The sequence below is a fragment of the Protopterus annectens genome, chromosome 2.part0 (genome assembly GCF_019279795.1).
Source record: "Protopterus annectens isolate FY-2018-M chromosome 2.part0, PAN1.0, whole genome shotgun sequence".
NCBI classification, from domain to species: Eukaryota; Metazoa; Chordata; order Ceratodontiformes; family Protopteridae; genus Protopterus; species Protopterus annectens.
In genome coordinates this window covers 495,740,710-495,764,958 of record NC_056728.1, presented here as the reverse complement: position 1 = coordinate 495,764,958, position 24,249 = coordinate 495,740,710, and the positions used below count along the sequence as shown (strand labels likewise).

Below are 24,249 nucleotides of genomic sequence, written 5' to 3'. Positions count from 1 at the left end.
CCAGATGAAGGCGAAACTCTTTGATGCCCCACCTGTATAAGGAACTCCTGTTTGGTACCCCAGCTAAGTAAGTGTTTGAGAAACTAGATAAGAAAGTGAAACAAATTAAAGCAGTTAAAGAATTGTATTTGTCTTCCACACCTAAATACAACAGGTTTTATCCCTCTAAGTCTTGGCCACTGCCTCCTAGACAAGAAAAAGTGAGGCCTCCACAAGGCAAGAGACCAAGAAAGAGAAGAAAAGAAAGGCACCTGGAGACCAATCTTCGAATAGTCAAAGTTAAGCAAGTTCCTTCACATAACATTCAAAATACTAACCTCACAAAAACAACTACTCATGATCTTCCAGGGAGCCAGTATGGTGACCCTAGACTTGGAAGACACCTACCCTGACATTCCCATAGCCAAGGAATACAGGAAATGTTACTGTTTAATGGTGCTAGACATTTGGTGAATATTAGTCCACTGCAGAACTCTAGGACTTCACATCCACCTTTACCTTGGCGACTACCTGATCAAGGGGAAATCCACCCTGGGACTTCAGACAGCTTTGCAAGTCATCATGGATTGCTTTTAGAAGGTAGGCTTCACCCTGAACCTCCACAAATCACAACTGCAGCCACATACCAGAATTCTCTTTCTGTGAGCGCTGATAGGCTCAGAGCTACAAAAGGCCTTCTTACCTGTTGACAAGGTCTCTTATTTGACAATTGATCTGCAGAACCTTGTGGAAATGCAGACAGTCACATCAAGGGAATTCCTAAGGGTGTTGAGGTACATAGCATCTTGAATCTTAATGGTACCTCTTGCAAAACTGTACATGAGGAAACTGTAGTGGTTCCCAAAACATATGAGAACAGCATTCACAACATTTAGAAACCCTGGGGCCCCTTCTTCCCTACCTAAAAAAAGGAACTAATTAGGTGGGAAAAGAACATTTTATAGAACCTAGTAACAAGCTTCTGTCACCTCTGGCAGCTCAGATGTAGCCTGGGGAGCACACTTATAGACAGCTGAAGGTGCAAGGAATTTGGACTCCAGAACAGAGGAAACTACATATAAATGGATAAGAAATGCTGACTGTGTTTCTGACAATAAAAGCTTTTTAAAGCAAAAGGAACACAGTAGATTTTGACAGTCAATACCACAGTGATGTGGTACATAAACAAGGGGGAACTCCATCATACCTTTTGTGCAGTTTAAAGATAAAGGTATAGCTTCTGACACAGAAACTACGACTGACATTAATAGCATCTTACTTCCTGGACCAGAACAACACTGTAGTACTTTCTCTGACCAGGGATCATCTGGACCTCTGTGAATGGATGCAGAAGAGAGAGTGAGATCTTCTTGGACCTCACCCACAAATGGAGAAACCCCAGTGTAGATTTCATTGTCACTACTCTGGACAACCATTTTCAAAGGTTCTGCTCCAGAACCTGTGTCAGTTTCATGGAGAGCAGATGCCTTTTCCTTGAAATGGTCAGATATCTTCCTGTATGCCTTCCCTCCACTACCATTAATTCTCAGGGTACTGCTGAAAGTGAGGTCAGGCACGCCAAACGTGATACTTAATAGCACCCTTCTGGTCAAGGCAACACTGGTTCTCCCTTCTGTTGACCCTCAGCGACTGGAGATACTATACTGTTTCCTTGGTGATAGATCTACTCATCCAACACAAGGGGTATGTCATTCATCCACACTCAAACTGACAGCCTTGGAGGATTGGATTTTAATACCAAACAATGAATCTTATTCTACTGAAGTGTTATCTACATTCAGAGAGGCAAGAAACCAACTAGCAAAAAAATCACACTTGTCAAAATACAAAAGTTTTTTTTTTTTATTTGGTGCCAGGCAAGAGATATGACACCACTTAGTGCTATCATGAATCTAGTGCTAGGCTGCCTTTCAGAATTATTTAAGTAGGTCCTTTCTTATGCAGGTACTAAAGTCATGCATCTGCCATTTCTGCTTGCATACCTTGCTGTCCATCTGTCTATGCTCACCCCATTTGAAATAGTTTCTTAAAGAGGTAATACACCTGAGACCACCTAGAAGAAATTCTGGACCCTTTTGTGACCTAAACTTTGTATTGGAAAAACGTATGCTGTTGCCTTTCGAGCCAGCAGTCTCAGCCACTCTGTAGATGCTCACATGGAAGACCGCCTTGCTGGTAGCATTCACCTCAGCTAGGCGGGTCTGTGAACATTGTGAGCCCTGATGGCAAAGAATGCTTCACTGTATTCCACAGAGATAGTTACCCTGAGAACTAATCCTTCTTTCATGCCCAGGGTAGTGTCAGAGTTTTCTTTAAACCAAGCTGTACACCCACCAGCGTTCTTCCCTAATCCTCAAAATAAAGCTGAACAAATCATGCATTTGCTGGATATGTACTGGCACATCAGGTACTACCCTAGCAGGACACAGTCCACAAAAAGAGTAGACCAATTTTTGGTGGCCTTTGCAGAAGGAAAAGAAGGCAAGCCTGTCTCTAAACAGACCATTTTAAAATAGATAGCTAATTGTATTACCTTTTGCTGTACTTCTTTCTCATGGAAGTGGAAAACAACTATAAAATCTATCAGAGCATATTCCATGAGACAGAGTGGCAACCACTGCCTTCCTGAAAGGTGTCCCTAATCACGCCATCTTGGAAGCTGCCACCTTGTCTTCTATTCACACCTTTACCAAACACTACCATTTAGGCAGTGCATCCAGGGCTAGCACAGCTTTTACTACTCCAGTTCTAAAGAACCTGCTGTCCCAGAGACCCTCAGGCAGTGAATAAGCCCATATGTAATTTTCAAAGTCCTCCCAAGAATTAATACGGTAACATTGACTATGGTAAGTGTAACTCAACTGTACTTTTTAGAGTAAAGCATAGCTGTTTTGAGAGGGAGCAACAGTATGCTAACTTGGTTTACCAATCTGAAATTTGTCTCCATACCTTAGCGGAGAATTATACTTCCCTAGTGAAGAGACTGCTGTGATCTGTACTATTACTTTCCACTGTCACAGTATGTTTTAGTTTCAGAGGCAGTTGACCATTAGAAAGGTTGAAATTAAACCTGTCACACCCCCTTTGCAGTCACTATTTTTTATGTTTATAAATCTTGGTTAGGAGTGAACACATACTCCTAATTTACTTTTCTAGAGAAGCACTGACGTTGACTTTTTTTTCTTGCAAACATCTTTCTCTGTAGGCACTTTCACCTGCACTTGAACAATCAGGAGAAAATCAGTCTGGCGAAGTAAAACTTTGAATTATGAAAAGTTTATTTGGCAATACAATTTACTTGCTGTAAGTGCAATGGAATGGTGGTTGTTTAAGATTTCATGCTGACATCTCAGAAATAGGATGATACTGCATCTGTTTGTCCAGACAGAGCCTTGAGAGTACAGATCTGAGGCATCTTTAAGGAAGTACAGCATTTACTTTCCTGGTGGTCTTTAAGATACTCAGACTACTTATACTTATTAACTAATTTGTAGATGGCTTTGATTTGCTGTTCATAACCTGTAGTGTTTGTGTTTAACCCATTTCTTGTAAAGACTGAATTAGGAGACGCCATTTTGGTACGTACTGTTTGTTGCCATTGGTCACATATTCCGTTCAACTGATCAGGTCTACTAGTATTTTTTTGTGTTAGATTTACGTTCTATTTTATATTACTGTTAATTGCAATGATGTAAAAAAAGCAAGCATTTTAATTGTATATTCTCTTGTCTTTAGTCCCACTTCATCTCTGCACTCACTGTAGTGTTTGTGAACTCCAAACATCTTGCTTCACTGAAGATTGATGATACACCAGTAGATGACCCCTCTCTTAAGGTTCTTGTGGCTAACAACAGTGACACCCTGAAATTGTTAAAAATGAGTAGCTGCCCTCATGTGTCTCCAGCAGGTAAGCCGAATATCTTTTTTGTGGCGCATAGCACTTAGATTTTAAATTTTGAGATTTGGGTTAGCACTTACGAGATACAAAAGTATAACACACTGCTTTGAAAGGGACTTAATGACAAAAGCACCATTAAGGCAAATAACATAGTAGAGTACAGCCCCTGGTGACGCTTATATTAATTAGTATGATCTTTGCAAAACTGCAAGATGTGCCCTTTCTAGTGGGAGCAAATTCAGTGAGCTGGATGTTTGGTGAGTTTGTCCCGGACATGAGTATTGTTCACACTAACAATTTAGCTATTACATTAACTGTATTGTTTAGTAGGAATATGTTTCCATTGAGATCTGTATCAGGACTGCAGCCATAAGCTCTCAGCTTTGGAGAACGTCACCTTCAACTTCAGTTTTATTTAATTGCTTATTTTCTAAGCATTCTTTCAAGATTAAATCAAGCACAGATGTGTAATTATTTATTTTATTTTATTTATTTTACATTTGTTTACCGGGATATTCCGACTGGATATATGTCCATTTTCAGCAGAGGCCCGGGGAGAAAAGCTCCACAGAGACAAACTTACATAGATTACACAGAAGTTAGCAAACAATTATAAAAACAAAGTGATTATATACAATGGGTTAGTAGTGTTCCCTAGTAGGGACTCGCAATTGTCATGGACAGGCAATGAAAAGTAAGAGACATCAGATTGGAAGCAGAGCTTGGTGACATAGTTACAAGTTATGATAATTACAGAATATGCTTTTAGTTTATAACTTAATCAGGGTTGGTACATGGGCATAGCCAATTCACTTTGAGATACTGTTTGAGGTTTTTTTTGAAGAGACTTTTGGAGGATTGTAGGGTGATATAGTTTGGCAACGAATTCCAGGTTTTGCCAATGAAGTTGGCAAACAGGGATTCGCCAGCAGAGTTATTAGCTTTGTAGGTTTGGACCAGTAGTTTATTGGCTGACCGTAGCAATCTTAGATTGCTATATGGCTTAATAATATTTTTAAGTGAGGGGATATCCTCAGGGTGGTACAAAATTTTGTGCGCTATTAAGAGTTGATTGAATTGAATTGAATTAAGCTGGGCAGTTCTAGCCACTCTAGTTGTTTAAGGTTCTGCCAGTGGTGGGTTCTGTAGGTGGAGCCAGTGGCAAATCTGGCAATATGATTGTAGCTATGGGACAGCTTACCTAGTTCGGATTTGTTGAGGTTTGAGAGTACATGCAATACATATAAGAGAGTAGAGAGTAGGTGTGATCGGGCGATTGCAGTCCTAGCCAGTGGGGTTAAAAATGTCTTGTTTCTATACAGTGATCCAAGCTTCTTATAGACGGTCTATGTGGTTTTGTTGACCTGTAGGTCAAATTTGAGATTATTGTCTATGATAACCCCTAGCAGTTTGGTGTGATTATCTCAGGAAATAGTGGTACCATTGTTAGAGGTGACAGAGAATGAAAGTGTGGTGGGTCTACTAGTGGGAGAGAAGAGTAGAAGTTTAATTTTATTGGGGTTCAGAAGTAGGCATTGATTGGTGAGCCAGTTCTCAATAGTGTTAAATGTATTTTGGGTTAAGATTTGCAAGTCGGATGGGGAGGTGGCTGTGCAGATGAGAGTGGAATCATCTGTGTATTGGATGCAGGTGGCTTTAGGGATAGCAGTGGGGAGGGTGTTGATAAAAATAGAGAAGAGTAGTGGACCTAGTATGGACCCTTGATGGACACCAAGTGTGAGAGGTAACTGGCTGGAGAGTTTGCCCTGCCATAATACCGCCTGCTGTCTACCAGTCAGGTAGGACTGGAACCACTGGATAGCAGGCTTGTTGAGGGAAATAGATTTTAGTGAAAGAATGAGAAGTTCATGGTTGACCATGTCAAAGGCTTTTGATAGGTCAAGAAAGAGAGCAGAGGTTAGCCTATTGTCATTCCTGTTTTGGTTTATGGCAGTAGTAAAGGAAAGGAGGGCTGAGGAGGTGCTGTGGTATGGCCTGAAACCATGCTGGGAGTCGGATATAAGTTATTCTGTGAAAAGTATTGCATTAGTTGCTTGTGTACACATTTCTCCATTATTTTGGCTAGTGGGGAAAGAATGGCAATGGGTCTATAGTTGGATATATCTGAGGAGCTACCACCTTTATGGAGTGGGATGACGTGAGATATTTTCCAGAGGGAGGGCATAGCATTTTCGGATAAGGTTCTGTTGATGAGGATAGATATGGGATATGCAATGGCATCTGCAAGCTACTCTGCAGGGTGGAGGTCAACAGCAAGGGTGGTAGGTTTTAGATTTTTATAGAAGTGTTTTGATAAAACTAGTGGATATTGGTTGGAAGCCAATTTTCGGGTGATTATTAGGTAGATTAGGCATGTGGTTTAAGTTAGATGGGGTTAGTTGATTTGCTAGGGATTGGATTGTTTCAGTGAAAAGGTTATTAAAGGCGCTAGCTATTGTCTCTGGGGAACTATGGGTGTAGTTAGCCGGGGTTGGGGTGGTGGAGTGACCTGGACAAAGCAGTTGATTTAAGCCTGCCCAGAACTTTTGAGGGTTGTTGTGGTGTTTTTGTAGGAGATTTTGGCAGAAGCTGTTTTATCCAGGAAAATAGTTTTTTTGCATCATTCCTGAGTTGACAATATTTTAGATGATCAAGTGGGGCTTTGGTTGTTCTCCAGCTGGCCCAGGCTCTGTTTCTAGTTTTGATTTTTGCTTTGGTATCTTTTGTGAGCCATGGTGCTGTATTTGATCTAGTTTTTATTGTACGTGCTGGAGCATGGGAATCAAGGATACTTAGGAATTTAGTGTTAAGGTGAGCTATGGCCTCCTCTAATGTTAAATTTTTTAGTTTTGACCAGTCAACTGCTTTTAATTCATTTTGGAATATAGCAGCATCAAAGTTTTTCCTGTTTCTAAATGTTTTATATTTGGGCTGGTGAGGGTTTCCAGCCTTATGTTTTATGATATAGGTTAGACAGTGGTCGCTGAGGTCATCAGGGAGAGTACCAGCTGTGTACAGTTGGGGTTGGTTATTAACTAGGATCCAGTCTAGAATACTTTCCTTGTTGGTTGGTTTGTTTATCCTAGTGGAAGAGGTTATGGTTTGTTTAAACCCAGATAAGTTTATATGAGTGAGGGGGGGTCGGAGGAGCAGGGGTGCCAGTCGGTGTTAAAATCACCAAGAACTATGGTTTCTTGGGGATAGGTAGTGGATAACCAGTAAAGGAGATGATCTAGGGTATTTAGGTTGTTGCCTGGTGGAATGTATGCACAGACGATGTTCAAGTGTTTGCTTTGGTTAATCTGTAGCTTGGTTATGAGGAGTTCCGCATTATTGAATTGGGGAAGTTGAATGGTGTCTCTATTAACGGTTAGAGTATTTTTGTAAAGGACTGCTATCCCACCTCCTTTCCTTGTAGCATGGTCTAACCGGTGAATATTGTATCCTGGAGGTAGTATCTCATTGTCAGTAGTACTGGGTTTTAGCCAGGTTTCTGTAAGACACATAATGTCTGGGGAGTGGGTTGCTAGGAGGGCATGTAGGTTGGGAATCTTATTGTTAATACTTCTAATATTTAGGTGAAATGCTAGGAGGGAACTAGTGGGAGTATTCATGAGTAGCTTGACTGTGGGGGTTGTGGTAGTGGAGTGGAGGTTATTGGATGTGGGTGGGCCAGGGTTGGGATGAATGTCTCCATGTGTTATAAGGTTATAGTGACAGGATATTCTGAGCTTTAGGAGTTTGTTTATAAGCTTTATATAGTCTTTGTCTTTAGGGTTATGTTTTGTGGCTGTACATGGGTGGTATTTTATAGAGTGTGGTATATTCGGTGTGCAGGGGAAGGTAAAGTGTTTGGTGTTATATGTGAAGTCATGGGTGTCTGACCATTTGGGTAGTGAATACCATGGTCAAGTGTTTGTTCATAGGCAGTGAGATGGTAGAATAGAAACAGTATAGGCATTTGGGTAATTATTTTTTTTTTTTTTTTTGCTTGTTTGCATTTTGATAGTGGGTGAGCCAAATATGATGGCTGACTGTGCTAACAGGGTGTGGAAGAATGAGAGAGAAGGAAATGGGTTAAGGGGGCAGGGTTGCTCAATGATGTGTGAGGTGCTGATTGGTACTTAGCAGGAGAGGAGTGGCAAGGGAGTTGCAAAGTCTGGTTTAAATTTAGCACTAGTGGGGGCGGGTGAAATTTGGGGGCAGGGAGGAGAGCGGAGCGAGCCGAGCACAGCGAGGGCGAGCGGAGTGGGGCTAACACTGACTCTGAGAGTTACCTTGGGCTTTTGGTTTGGTTTGTATGATTGTATGTAAGCAGTGTTGTTGGCTGTACTTTAATTTGTTTTATTCTTTCTTAATTTTACACCAATTTTCAGGCTAATTTTAATTGGATCCTAGGGGTAAACTAGCAAATGTAGTCAGTAAGGAGGGAGTGAAATTACTTTACCAAATTAAAAAGTAAATGCTTGGGACTGGAACACTGTGTGAGTGTAAGGCTGATTCAAAGTAGTATAGCCCAATCTAGTGGCAATTGGCTAGATCCCTTCACTGTTGTTGTGTACGCACCATTAAGCCTCAACAGTTTACAAAAACTAAATTGTAGTTCACCTATTACAATTGAAAAGCTGGAGGGAGTCAGGTTCTTGCTTCCCAAAGGTTTTACTTAGTTAAGATAGCCAGCTTCAGTGGAGAAGGTAGAAATTGCTTTATGGAGTGAATCCCAGGTGGGGAGGTCACTCAGGAAAGAAACCCATGCAAACTGAAAAATAAAGGTAAATAAGGCAGAATCAGTGCAAAGGTTACAAGAATGTGAAGTGGAGAGCATGCAAGGAATAGAGCTGGAGAGTAAAATTAATTATATTGCATACATTGTGATTAAATGATTATAGTGCATATAGTATCAGCTCTGTAAAACCGCAGACTAAGAGCAGTAACATAACAGCTGTATACTTCAGTGAATACGCACAGGATATAATGCACAAAGCAAAGTATGGCTGTTTTAGGACAATAATTCTAGAGCTGTGTTATTCAGTATGAACTAACAGTAACATGAACTGCATTCACAGTTAATAAACATAACTAAATAATGTTACACGTATGGAAGAAGTCCTCTTTGTGCATATGGTAGCTTCTTTCAGCTGCTTTGGCAGGTTTAAATGAGTTAAATTTGTTTGCAACTATAAGGTGCTGTTCAGTGTGATTTTGGCAAAAGTGATAGCGGGTTATTGGTCATGTGCAAAATGGTGTCATTAGAATTAAGGATATCAGAAGGAACATATGAGGGTGCTTCCATCAAGGTATTGACCAATTTTTAAGGATCTTTGGAAAAATGATCCCTTGGAAGCTGTGTAGTAATAGATGAAAATGGTCTCAGGGTTATTGAAAAAGCATGTGAAACAACTTGAGACATTTGGAGATGATTCCAGTATGTTTTGAAAGAGCAGCATGATTTGATGTTACCACTGCAGTTGAGATTGGCAGATGTAAGGAATAAATCACTGGAGTTAAACTGCCAAATCATATACACTGAGCAGAAGTTAAGATAAGGCAAGTAGACAATTTGTGGCTCGATGGTTATCTGGAAGATGAAAAAGGAGAACTAATGCAGCACAAAGGAGTGGTTCTTTTAAGAAGGTTAGTTACCAACAATAGTTTGGGTTCATTTTCTCATAGCTGTGGCAGCCTAGCAAACTGGGTAACATAGGAAGGAAGGCTAGTACTGGTGGGACATTATTTCTTGGTGACTGCCATACTGCAAAATGTTCTGTTTTCAGACGCTGTTAACAGAGTTGTCATCCTGGCAGGGTCTGATATTTTTTCCATCAGGAATGCAACTGCTTACCTTATCAAAGCATTTGATGTGCAATTTCCAAGGGCTTCCATCTGCTTTTGACTGAGTGTGTGGACTCAGTTGCTTCAGCTCCTGAGAAGAATAAAGTGGTGGATGTTAAAATTGTTGAACTGGGGGAGGACTTGGGAGGCTGTCTGAACAAGGACAATGTGCTGTGGGAATTAACATTAATATTTTTGTTATTATGTGGGTTCTTGAGTGGCAAATAATTGTATAAAGTTCAATAAGTGGTAAGTGAATAAAGGTGTTTATTTTTTTTTTTTCATTTCAGTGGTGAGCATGAAAGGTAAAACGTATTAGAATGTACGTTTATTTCATACAAGACAGATTTAGCAGCTTAAACCAACAAACTCTTTAAGGGGTTACTGAAGAGTCATGTTAAAAGAAGTTCTGTATTTCATAATAGTTTAGTTAGCTGACTTTAATATTGTGCTCGTTTTTAACGTTTGAGCATATTTATTTATTTATTTCACATTTGTTAATCGGGTTAGTCCAGCTGACCACAGGCCCATTTTCAGTGGAGACCCGAGGAGAAAAGCTCTAGTACAGACAATTACAAATTGGTAATACAGAAGTATAAACAACAAGGTAAAAAGACAATTAAAAAAATATATGTAAATAATGTAGTATGAGAGATAAACTAAGTAATGAATATGTAAATATAATAATGAAAATGAAGTACCTTCCATACAGAGTTTATTTGGCTAAAGTGAGCATAGCCAGCAGACATACAGTTAAAATATAGAGATACAATAAATAATAGCAAGTAGAAACTGGATTAGGTTGGGTCATGGCAGGGGCAGAGCCAAGTGTTAAGGAAGAAGTTCTTCAGTTCTTTTTTGAAGTGGTTAGTGTGAGTATTGCAGCGTAAGTTATCAGTGAGGTTGTTCCAGGGTTTTCCTACAGAGGATTTATATAGAAGGTTACCAGTGTTAATTCTGGAGTTTTAAGTTTGGAGAAGGGATTTGTCAGCACTGCGTAGGGGGCGGTAAAAGAGTATAGTAATTAACTAGATTGGAGAGAGAGGGACAGGCATTAGAGCTATTGAGGAGGAAGTGGGTCATTTGGAGTCTAGATGTTTTGAGTTGATGGGGAAGTTCGGGTCCAGTGGAGGTTAAGACCGAGGCAATGATGTGTTGAATTAGGTAAGTTAGCTGCAAATTTTGAGATTTTGTTATAAGTTTGTTCCAGCTTGGACAGGGAGCAAGATTAAAGGTTTATAAGCACTGGGGCTCCATAGAAGAGAGTTGGGAATAAGTAGGTTTGTACCAAGGATAGTTTGGTATCAGGAGATAAAAATGTTTTATTTCGATGTAAAAGACCAAGTTTTTGGTTGTTTTCTTAATTGATTGCTGGATATGCATGTCAAATTTTAGTTGGCCATCAATGGTCATCCCTTGTAATTTTGTGTGAGTTTCAGTATTAGTAACCGAAAAGCACACAACTTCCAAACAGAAAAAATGCAGTTAAGGTGCTGTTCTCCAGTAACAATAAAGGTTTTCCTCTTAATAAAACGTGGAAACTCAGTTTCAATAAATTCAAGGTCCAAGTCCAACAGACCACTAGGTAAAACGTTTCAAGACACCAATTTATTTGACAAAAAAAAACAGATTAAGCGCTTTCATCTCCCATATGGAGACTTCATCAGAATCTGTTACACATACAAATATTCAGTTTAAATACATCTGAGTAAAACACAATTAATCTTGACTTCTAATAGGCTGGCCATTAATTGACACTAATTAACATTGAGGTAATGCTGAACCAAACCTTTGGTAATTTACACTTGAATGTTAATACAAATTTGTAGAGGTTCATAGGAATTCATGATCTTAACATTTCATAATTTTGTTTCCAATTTATATAAATGTTGTAAAAATTAAATACAAGTAAAATCATCAAAGAAATTGTGACAGGAAATACTCATTTCTTATTAATACATTAGTTTGGTGTATAAATACCAATAAATATATAAAAATATAAAAAATATATATAAAAATATATAAAAAATGTATGTAAAATATATATATAGTATAAAAATATTGTATGTTAAAACCACATTTATTCTTGTACCTTAAATAGTGTTAACAACTATATTTTAAGCTACACCCTTAATAAAAATAAAATATATTATATGTACATGCTCCATAAGGACTGAATCTGAATATTTTATTTATTTATTTATTTACATCAGTTACAACAGTTAACCATCTGTCGATGTCTCTTTGGGTCATCAGCGAGAATCTTAAGGGCTGGGTTGATGGATATGTGGTCATTCAATCCATAATTTCCACATGCGTCCAACCTTAACTGCCAAACCATCTCCCTAAATTCCAGTTTGGTTTCCCAATCCCCTCCTCTCTCTTGCTTCACCACCTCTTCTAATATCCAAAATTTAAAATCTGCATCTCTACATATCCGGGTATGTCTAAATAAGGCGTTGTTGTTGTTCATTTTGAGAATATGTCTATTGTGTTCATATATACCTGCCCTTAAATTACGTTCAGTTTTCCCTATGTAGTATTTCAGACATTTCTTACAGTAACACAAATATACCACTCCTTTTGTGTAACAACTGTAGTATTTACTACCTATCAATTTCAAATTTATATTTGGTAGTTCCAATTCTTTAGTATCTGCCATAAAAACACATTGTGCACACCTACCACATCTAAAAGTACCATATTTACTACTTGCTCCACTTGGAATGTTTTTCTTTTTCTCAAGTATATTTTTCAAATTTCTGTTCTTACTAGAAGCATATCTAAGTGGTAATTGGAAAACAACCGTCTTATTAGACATTTTACTAAACATTCCCCATGCATCGTTGATGCATTTTGTAATCCATCTGACACCATTAAAGTTTGTCAAAACCAAAAAAGGAAGTTTCTCTTCCTCATCTTTTCTGGTGCTAAATGTATTTTCTACCCCAATAGTACCTATATTTGTTAGTAGGGTTTTGTATAATGTATCCAATCTATCTGTTATGACTTTTTTGTTTGATTCAATCATGTGGTCAGGAATATCCCCTTTCCTTGAACATATTGTGTAGTATTTCCATTTCTTCCATCAGTTCTGTTTTGTCAGAAGTCATTCTAGCTACTCTAATCATTTGCCCTTTTATTATATTCATCTTTGAGTGGTAGGGATGGTCACTCTTAAAATGTAAAAAAGAATTTGAGTAACATTCCTTCTGAAAAATTCTAGATTTAAATTTTTTGTTTATTCTATCTTTTGTCAATTTAACATCCAAATAATGTATTTCTTCTGAGTCTGAATCATAAGTAAACTCGAGAAATTCCGTACTCTGATTGATGTGTGTAATAAATTTATTAATTTCATCTTCGGGTCCATCCCACAAAATAAATATATCGTCCAAGAATCTATAATAGCCTACAATATGTTTGTAAAAAGTAGAACTAAAGACAAAATGTTTTTCCCAGACTCAAAGATGAATATAATAAAAGGACAAATGATTAGAGTAGCTAGAATGACTTCTGACAAAACAGAACTGATGGAAGAAATGGAAATACTGCACAATATGTTCAAGGAAAGGGGATATCCTGACCACATGATTGAATCGAACAAAAAAGTCGTAACAGATAGATTGGATACATTATACAAACCCCTACTAACAAATATAGGTACTATTGGGGTAGAAAATACGTTTAGCACCAGAAAAGATGAGGAAGAGAAACTTCCTTTTTTGGTTTTGACACACTTTAATGGTGTCAGATGGATTAAAAAATGCATCAGCGATGCATGGGGAATGTTTAGTAAAATGTCTAATAAGACAGATGTTTTCCAATTACCACTTAGATATGCTTTTAGGAAGAACAGAAATTTGAAAAATATACTTGAGAAAAAGAAAAACATTCCAAGTGGAGCAAGTAGTAAATATGGTACTTTTAGATGTGGTAGGTGTGCACAATGTGTTTTTATGGCAGATACTAAAGAATTGGAACTACCAAATATATATTTGAAATTGATGGGTAGTAAATACTACAGTTGTTACACAAAAGGGGTAGTATATTTGTGTTACTGTAAGAAATGTCTGAAATACTACATAGGGAAAACTGAACGTAATTTAAGGGCACGTATATATGAACACAATAGAGATATTCTCAAAATGAACGACACCAACGCCTTATTTAGACATACCCGGATATGTAGAGATGCAGATTTTAAATTTTGGATATTGGAAGAGGTGGTGAAGCAAGAGAGGAGGGGGGATTGGGAAACCAAACTGGAATTTAGGGAGATGGTTTGGCAGTTAAGGTTGGACGCATGTGGAAATTATGGATTGAATGACCACATATCCATCAACCCAGCCCTTAAGATTCTCGCTGATGACCCAAAGAGACATCGACAGATGGTTAACTGTTGTAACTTATGTAAATAAATAAATAAAATATTCAGATTCAGTCCTTATGGAGCATGTACATATAATATATTTTATTTTTATTAAGGGTGTAGCTTAAAATATAGTTGTTAACACTATTTAAGGTACAAGAATAAATGTGGTTTTAACATACAATATTTTTATACTATATATATATTTTACATACATTTTATATATATTTTTTATATTTTTATATATTTATTGGTGTTTATACACCAAACTAATGTATTAATAAGAAATGAGTATTTCCTGTCACAATTTCTTTGATGATTTTACTTATATTTAATTTTTACAATATTTATATAAGTTGCAAACAAAATTATGAAATGTTAAGATCATGAATTCCTATGAGCCTCTACAACTTTGTATTAACATTCAAGTATAAATTACCAAAGGTTTGGTTCAGCATTACCTCAATGTTAATTAGTGTCAATTAATGGCCAGCCTATTAGAAGTCAAGATTAATTAAGTGTGTTTTACTTAGATGTATTTAAACTGAATATTTGTATGTGTAAGAGATTCTGATGAAGTCTCCATATGGGAGATGAAAGCGCTTAATCTGTTTTTTTTGTCAAATAAATTGGTGTCTTGAAACGTTTTACCCAGTGGTCTGTTGAACTTGGACCTTGACTTTATTGAAACTGAGTTTCCACGTTTTATTAAGAGGAAAACCTTTATTGTTACTGGAGAACAGCACCTATAACTGCAATTTTTCTATTTGGGTTTCAGTATTAATGATGGTTTTATTTAGGGAAGTGATAGAGAAGGAGAGCTTTAGGTGATCCCTAGCCTTGGGAAGGAAAGGAGTCATCTTGTGATTCAGAATAATTTGATTTTCATTAAGCCAGCTTTCCACTGAGAGGAAGGATTGTTGTGTAAGTGTATGAAGTTGAGTGATTGAGTTTGAAGGTGTGCTCAGAGTAAAATTGTCTGATATTGTACGAGGGTTGAGAGGGCAGTGGAAGAGTGGAGGTCATTGGTAAAGATGTTAAAAAGAAGTGGCCCCAGGATAGAGCCCTGTGGTACGCCAGTGTGAACAGGTAGAAATGTAGAATAGCATGACTGCCATTTGACAGATTGTAATCTTCCCAATAGATAGCTGGAGAACCAAGCGCTAGTAGAGGGGGAAAGATTTAGGTCAGCCAGTTTTAGTAATTTGCAAGTGAGATACTTTGTTGAATACTTTTGAAAGATCTAAGAAGAGAGAAGAGACCATTTTGTTGTTATTACTAGTGTCAGCGATGGTGTGAGTAAAGGATAGAAGGGCAGTAGAGGTACTGTGGTTAGGTCATAATCCATGTTGGGTAGGAGAAAGGAGGTTATTGTGGATGAGGAATTTCAATATCTGGTTATGTATGCACTTTTCAAGGATTTTGGATAGTGGGGACAGTATAACAATGGCTCTATACTTAGAGAGATCAGTGGAGTTGCCACCTTTCTGAAGGGGAGTAATGTAGAAAAACTTCCAGATGTTGGGCATGGAGGCTTCTTTGATAGATCTATTTATAAGAACTGAAACCGGATAGGCAATGGAGTTAGCTGCTAGTTTGAGAAAGTGGGGAGGGGATTTTCAGCAGAGGGAGAGTAGGGTTTGAGTTTTAGAAGGAGAGGCTTTATCTAGGAGGTAACAGTAGGATTGAGAGAGAAATGTTTTTCATTATTTGTGGTTAGAGGAGGTGTTTTTTTGGCGGGGGTGATTATGATTAAAATTAATTTGTTTATTAATGATATTTATAAAAAACTGGTTAAGGAGGGAGGCAGTATTTTGGTCTATAAGGTTGGGGTTAAGGGCTTGCGGGTTTACCAGGGTGAATGAATGAGTTAATAGTACTCCAGAATTTTGGGGGGTTATAGTGATGAGTGGACTGTGCCTTGAGGTAAAAAAGTTTTCTTATCATTGCATATTGTTTTTTTGGTGTGATTTCTTAATTGTTTGCATAATTGGTGTTGAGGAGGGGATTTAGTTTTTAGCAGTTCACACAGAAAACCAAAAATCAGTTAAGTGCAGAGGAGTCAAAGGCAATTGGAGTATGCAGGTAAGTTGATATATGAAAGAGTAGAGATAATGTAAGAGAATGGCCAGAGATAAGAACAAACAGCCAAAGGGAGGGTAAAGTGTTAAAATACTGAAAAGGAACGGAAGGCTGCAAGAGATAGGAGGGTGAGAGGAGCAGGGACTAGGGTGAGTAGATGAAAGGTAGATGAGAGGGGAAAGAGAGTGTATAAAATAAACCGGGTTGCTTGTTAAGTAAGTTGGGGTGCAGAAATATGGAGGGGGGCTGGAAGGTATGGGCATGAAAGAGAAGATGGAGAGAGCGAGTTCTGGTTGTGTGGTGGGAGCCGTTAAGGGATTACAATGTAAGGGCCAAGAGACTCGTAAGGAAACGTACGTTATTGCCTTTGCAGGGTGACAGGAGGGAGTGCTGATTTATTGGACAGCTGGGTGAGGATCTTGGGTGCAGGTTCACTGGTAGAGAGCCAAATGTAGCTGGGACAGTGGAACACTGTTTTGGTGAACAAGGCATCCAGGTTTTATGGAGGTCGCTAATACCTAGAAACAAAAGAAAGAGGGGAGAGAAAGAGGTAAGTGGTGGTGGATGAGAAGATAGTATATTATGATAAAAGGTCCCAGGTAGAGCACTGAGGAGCTAGAGGCAGAGAGGAGACTTGGAAGAGGCAGTTAACAGAAGGAGAAACAATGTGTAGGTGTAATGAGCGGAGAGGAGGCTAGGAGTAGCTTCTAAAACAATACCAATACATTACAGCAGCAGCATTGCTTAAAACAATGATAATGCAGCTACAGTCTAAAGCATATAAAAACACAAAAAAAGAAAAGAAACACAGTTGCTATCAGTGATTTTTGGCTAGGGTAACACAGCACAAACCGAAATCAAAATATAGTTACTGTCAAGGTATCAGGTTAAGAAAGTACAACTACTGTAAGTTATTTCCACACTTACACTCTAACTTAATACACTTGCCCTATGTGCATTTTAATTAGCCTGAGAAAACAACATAGCAGTGGCTGCAGCAGTATGCATCTGGCAGTAATTTGGAGAAATGAGCAGTCTAGTACCTGGCAGTTTTGCGTATATAGGCAAGAACAATTCAAAACATGGATACCAGTTCATTCAATAATGTTATATGAACACAGGCAAGAAACAGGCAGTGACTTAGTGTCTAAGAACACCCACTGCGAGCATGGAATGCTTAGTACGTTGGTAGCCAAAGAAACCTTTGTCTTAGATTAGTCAAAACTTACTCTGGTCGGACATTTGCTGCCAATGAACATTAGTCTTATTTTACAAAATATTGTAAGGTCCGGTCGGCTTAGCAGCCAGTGGAGATTTTATCTTAAAGTAGTTAATATTTAGCAGTTAACAGGAAAGCAGCAGCAATGCGAGCACAGTGTTGGATCGTGTGTACTAGGTTACTTATTAACACAGTTAAAACAGAATGTGAAAACAACGCCAAATGGTAGCCGTGGTTGGAGGCATTGTGATCTCTGTAACCATAATAGAGTAGGCACTTAGCAGTTAAAAATGGTAAAAGTAACACTTTCTGACCTGATTTGAACAAATAAGTGCACACGTTATTAACTTTCCCATAATGGCCGGCACACCACCAGAGAAACTTCACGGATGAGTTCAGTTAGGGCCAGGAAATGGAAAGAGAGGTCTGTAGGGTTGGAAGACCATTTTAATGGGCTCAAATGATTGTGGGAAGTGAAAGAAAGATGGTAAATGAAAGTAAAGTGAAACGTGGAGGTGGACAGAGAGTTTAGTCAGAGTTATACCCGATCAGAGCTGGAGCAGTTTTAACAGAAAATCAGTGGCGTGCAAAGGATATTGTATGATTGTTTCAAACAGTGAGCTTGTTAATTATTGATGTGATATGGAGCATATTCATGTTTGAGTGATTTTCATGCTGGATAATCTTAAATGAGTAGACTGAGTGGAGGATGTGTAAAACTTTTTTTGGTTGCACTAGACTTTGAATCGCCATATGTATTTTGAGTGTTTGCTTTAAATCCAGAATGTATTGCAATATTCTGGGATGGGACTAAGCTAAAAAGCTTAAAAAGTAGTGGGTTCTTCCTTACATTTTTTTTTTAATTTTTTTTCCTCCTTGCCTGAGTTTATGCAACAGTGTTTTTAAAGTGGAGGTATATGTATATTGTGATAATGCAAGGGTCAGTTGGAAGTGTGCATCAAATAGGGTAGTTAAGAACCACACCATGAACAATGTAAAGAGACTGAAAAATATGCCTGTATAATATGCAGCTGATCATCATCCTGCATTATAAATAAAAGTTCAAATGTTGAAAATGTTACATGTTATGAAGGACATAAATGGGCAACTGTCAGTTTGTATTAAAAATGTATGCCTGTATGTTGTGTGCTGTATTGTGAGATTGATGTTGCAAGCAATTTTAAGGTGTAGGCTAAGGCTTAGAACTGGGCTGTAAAGAGATGCATTTGCTTAGGTAATTACTGATGTTCAGCATTCCCACTGCCCAGAACACAACAACCGGACAACTTCCAAACTCTCTGGCTCCGTCCCACACCTTCACTCTGACAGTTGATTGGTCAGCCCTGAGAAGGAAAAATCAGCAATTAAAGATTCTTCTGTACTTTCTTGCTGCCACATGAAGTAGCAGCTGAGTAGGCTTCACAGGTGCAGAAGCTGTCCCTCTGCTTCACTTCTGGCAGATAAGCCTATGATGGGTAACCCTTCCACACAGAATACTGGCCTTTTAAGAAAAGAAAAAAATATTTTTAACGGGACTTTTTAGCAGTATTTGTCCTTTAAGAAACCTGGTATTATTCTAATATATTGGAAGTCTCCTGTCAGGGACTGCTCTTTTTAGCTTTAAGCTGTTTTGCGGGCTATTTTTATGAGAAAATGTAGTGCTAGTGTAAAATTTCTCTGTCTTAGTTAAAATGTTTAGTGTCTGGAAGTGCTTTATTCAGGCAGGAACTATTACTAGGTATGTTAGTGCTCATGTTCACAGTCTAACAACTTGTCTGCCTTTTTTCTTCTGTCAGACTGTTTTACTGCATGAGTTTTCTGACAGGAATGTGTGCTGCTTATGCATTACTGTCTTTGGGGGCCTGTGCATGTAAGTACAAGTGTAAATGTGCTGCTTTTGAACACTGTTTGACTACTTTTCATCCTACATTAAAGCTTATTGCATTTGAAGCATCTTCCTCAGACATAGCATTGTTATGTATCCCACTCCTGTTGTACCTAGAAAGAAAAAAATATTTACCAAAAAGCTGTTGCTTGCAGAGTCAACAACTTAGCCAGTGTTGGTTGACTTTGCAGTGGCCATAAGTCATTGCTCAGACCACTTCTGCGGCTTCCTCTGGTGTAAGTCCCTTCAGCCACCACAAACCAAGGGACAGTTGCATCCCAGTCTCTGATCTGAGCTTGGAAGAACCATCTCTTCTGGGTTAGGGAGACAGTCCAGGAGATGCTGCTTGTTGTATCCAAGGAAGGAGACTTCTTGATGGGACAGAAGTACCCTCTCTGAGTCAGTCTTCAGCTGTACCTGTAAAGAAAAAAAAAAATATTATTCATCTGAAGACAAGAGTGTTTTACCTTAATTAGGAAATTGTTAGAGGCTGTTAATCCTGGTGTTCAGAAATCCTGACCTGAAAAAGATGACAGAAGAGACATTCATGAGGAAGACATGTCAGAGAATTCTGACATAGATAGGAATGATGCAGATTCCCAAGCCTTAATTTCTTATTCAGAGGAAACATTCCTCACAACCTCTTTTGGATGAATTTTTCTGTTCTTAGACAATAAATGCAACAAAAAATCCAAAACCTGGAAACAAAATAACAAAAGGCACTTTATTCCAACCAAACGTATAATCACAAAGCTTTCAGGACTAACCATGTCCTGAAAGCTTTGTGATTCTACGTTTGGTTGAAATAAAGTGCCTTTTATTATCCCTACGTTTCCAGGTTTTGGATTTTTTGTTGCAGTTTTTTAACTTATCCTACCCGGTTTACCTACGAGCTGTGTTTTGTGCTTTTCTTAGACAGTAGCCAGGATGAATGGGGAGTTTGTATGAGACCATATTGATGATGTTCTTCTGTTCATCTGTTGCAGTATTCCGGAGCTCTCCACTACAGGAAACCCGATGTAGGCCAGTATACAAAAAGTTTTTCACTGCTGTCAGATGTGTGGTACATTGCATGCAGCCTGTTGTACATCGATCATAAAAGTGATGTGCACATGCATCTATCTACCTTAGATTTTCTCTGCTGCCAGTCCGTATGCCATCTTGAGTGTCGGTTTGCTCACCAAGCCATTTGTTGTTTTCTGCAAATTCAGATAAGTGCCCCATTGGGGAAATCTTGTTTCTTTTACTACTGTTTACTGCTAGGGTTTATGTCATACAAAAATGCAAATGGCAGTGTGGAAGACATATTCCACATAAAGATAGCCGTCTTCAGTGTCTGTTCTGTCTAGGGCCTATCCATAATCACAAATCCTGTCCCATTTGTCAGGCCTTTGTACCCAAGACCCTTAGAAGTAGGCTTTCATCCTTAGCCATTTACTTGGAAAACCAGCACTTAAAGTTATTAGCCAAAGTCACAATGGAGGGATCCTAGGGTCAGGGCCCAAGGTCAAGTCGGGTCGCTAAGCGGAAGGCCAAAAAGCTGAGGCCTGATGCTGCACCTCTTCATACAGACGTCTCTCCCAAGGTGGATGAGAGCCTGGCGATACGGCCAGTTTCTGGTTACAGATCACAGGCTGAGCCCGATGTTGAAACCACCTTGAATCTGATCACTGACACGTCCTCGGAGGATGAGCAGGCATCTGTCCAGGATGCACAGGGGAAACCGGGGCTAGTAATAACCAAAGGTCCTAAAGGGATACCTCAGATGCTGGTGCGGGAGGAAATCCACTCGGATATCATTGAATGTAGGCCTATGTTTGGCCCTCTGACATTACATAGGACAGACCTGCATCAAAAGATGAAGCAAAAAACTAAACACTTTTCCCCTCCAAAGAAACCTCATAGTAACTGGGAGCAATTCACCCAAGGCCTTTTCAAGACCCCCCCCCCCCGGATTTCAGCCCCTACACTGCCATGCACAGCATCCTCACAAAAAAAAAAAGTCAGGAAGTAGATTTCCTCAGATGAAGAGGCCTCCTCAAGAGAGGAATTTCTGATGTACTCCTCACAAATCCTCTCCCTTCTAGATTATGCTACTGGAGGAGGATTCCAGTGGAGCTGACTCACAGATGGAAGAACTCTACTTTGGTGAGACCCTAGTTCAAATGAAGGAACATTTCAAATGGATTAGCATTCTGATTCTGGTATCAGAAGTACAAAGAAGGTACTATGACCTTCTGCAGGTGGAATCACCCAGTCCTTCAGCTATTCCTCCTGTGCTACTTGCTTTCCTAGATGCCCTCACCTCTGGTTCCAAGGCTCCAGACTCCCAGCCTCCTGCTCCTTAGAAGCCTGACCAATTTTACAAGGTCCCTGAGGACTGTAAATTATTTTTTTAAATGTCCTTCAGTAGCTCCATCAGTGACTTCAGTGGCTTCAGACAAACCATCCAGGTTACTGCCTTCAGCCTCTCTCCTTCCTTCAGATAAGGACAGCAGGAACCTGGAAAGACTAGGCAAGAAAGTGCACACTTCGGCCACCTTGGCATTTAGAAACTTTAATTATCAGACACAAGACCAGATTTGCCTTAGATCTTCTCTCCAAACTCTCCAGGTCTTTTCAGTCATATCTGACTCAGACAATAAGACTTTGGCTGCATCCTTGCTGGGAACTCCTCACAGGTAGTCCGCCACTCCATCAAATGCAGCTATAATGCTGCAGAGGCCTCTGCCAGAGCAGCTGCTTCTGGGCCTGTCTTAAGGAGATTCTCCTGGGTAAGACTCCAGCCATTACCAGAGGATATAAATCCATGCTTATAGATGCCCATTTGGACAGTTCCATTTTATGTGGTCCTGCAGTGGCTAGTTTATTTAAATCTTTGCAGGAAAAGGAAAAGAGATGCAGGAATTAAAGCACATCTTTGTTTCTCCATTGCCTAAATTCCAGAGAAATTACCCAGCAAAGACTGCCTTTGTATGTAGGCATTCCCACCCTCCTCCACTTAAAACAAAAAAGCATGGTAGGAGACCTTAGCAGTCCACCTGCAACTCCGGTTCAGAAGCAGCCCTTTCCATGCAAGCCTGGTTCCCTCTGACTGTCCAAATCACCCCACTCGTATTCTACTTTCCCAGTGCCTCTTTCTGTCCCTGCCAGTCTAGGAAAGTATAACTCAAGACTCCTAGTCTCTCTCCATCATTCAGAAAGAATGCTTTCTGGTATAGGACTCCCTGCCTTCCTTCAGTGGCACTCCTCAACCACCAAAGGAAGATCTGCCTCATTTCAAAACAGACAGCTGGGGAAAAGGCATCCTTGCAGCCATGCTTGTAGGACAAATGCATTTTCATTCCCTGGGATGGGAGTGTTCCTGTATGCGTTTCAACCCTTTCCACTGATTCACAAGGTACTTCTGAAATTTCAAAGAGAATTTCAAAGAGAAATGCCAGAGATCATTGTGGTATTGGCCCATGCAGTCTTGGTTTTCCCTGTTTATAGTACTGACTGGCGGGCAATTACCAGACTTCCTCACATGCTCGACCTGCTCACACAGTCTCAGGGGTGACTAGATCCCCCTGATTTGATGAAGCTTTTATTGACAGTCTGGATGATTTGTTCTTGACTCTCTTTAAGCACTTGTATCTTCTGGATGTGCAGCAAGTGTTACAGGAGGCCAGAAATCCTGCTATTAGAAAATCTTATGTTTACAAATGGATGATGTTTTCAGAGTGGTGCCTAAATGGAAACAGAGGGTCCATTGTGGTTAATATCCCTCTGATCTTGAAATATTGGTATGAGCTACTTCAGGATAGCTTAGTGTATTCATCCATTAATGTGCATTTACTGTCCATCTCTGCTTGTCTGCAAGCGGATGCCCCTCTTTCTTTCTACTTTTGTTGGTAAAAAAAAAAATTCACGAAAGCTGTATTGCATATGAGATCGCCTTACAAGCAAATTTCTCCTAGGTGGAATCTCAGCTATTTTCTTTAAAAAATAACCTTGCTACCTTTTGAACTGGCAGCTTGTGTTGATCTTAAGTTCTTAATGTGGAAAATTATTTTGCTTATTGCACTGACATCTGTAAGGTGAGTTTCTGAGCTGCAAGTTCTCATGGTGGGACAATCTTACCTAATTTTCCACAGTAATTGGGTTGTGTTACACACTTGTACTTTTTTCAGTCCCAAAGTGGTTTCAGTCTTTACTTTTTATCAGTCTGTTAGGTTCCAGAAAGAACACTGGAAGTTTAAGACTAAGGGATAGACTTTTCTTTTTACTTTCAATGTGCTTGGACAGTTCAGGTACACCCTCAACAGAACAAAGCCCTTTAGGATGGTTGAAAGGCTTCTTATTTCTTTTATGAGGCAAAGAAAAGACAATCTGTCTCTAAGCAGTTTATTGCACATGGGTTGCCCTCTTATATTACTTTTTGTTACACCCGCCATGGCAAGGTGAATCCATTCAAGGGAAAGGCACTTCCTACCAGGACCTTTTCCTCATCATTGACATTTTGGAAAAGAGTAGACTCTAGAATACTCTAGAGGCAGCAACTTGGCCGTTCCTTCTTACCATCACAAAGCACTACAAAACTGGATGCTTTTAGAGATCCCATGCAGGGTTCGCAAGAACCATTCTCCAGGTGCTACTGGACCCTTATTCCTTACTCCTTCAGTTGGGTAAGCTTTGGGAAGCTACCTGTATGCCAGTAAGGAAGTGTGCTTATTGAACATAGTACAGCTGAGTAGGTTCCACTTGGTAACAATAGATGTTTGTAGAACACATTGCCTTACTGGCAGTACCCTCCTACTATCCCGCTTTTTGTTGGGTGTATATAGTTGGTTGTAGGAAGTGCTGCTGAGTTTGGTTAAGCAACATTTTTAGAGGTGGTGATGTTTGGAATGGAACAGTAGGTGTTCACAGTGCTTGTGTTTCATATGTTCTTCCTGTTGGACCCTGAAAAACTGAAAGGG

The 24,249-nt window shown here is 39.3% G+C and overlaps 1 protein-coding gene across 1 annotated transcript in view; it reads left to right on the top strand.

Moving 5' to 3' along the window:
* The window catches only part of FBXL3 (F-box and leucine rich repeat protein 3), a 522,035-nt gene that overhangs the window by 459,052 nt on the left and 38,734 nt on the right, over nt 1–24,249 (top strand). Inside the window, exon 4 of the mRNA XM_044060902.1 lies at nt 3,736–3,907. Within this exon, the coding sequence (XP_043916837.1) occupies nt 3,736–3,907 (172 nt within the window). The remainder of the gene's footprint in view (nt 1–3,735; nt 3,908–24,249) is intronic.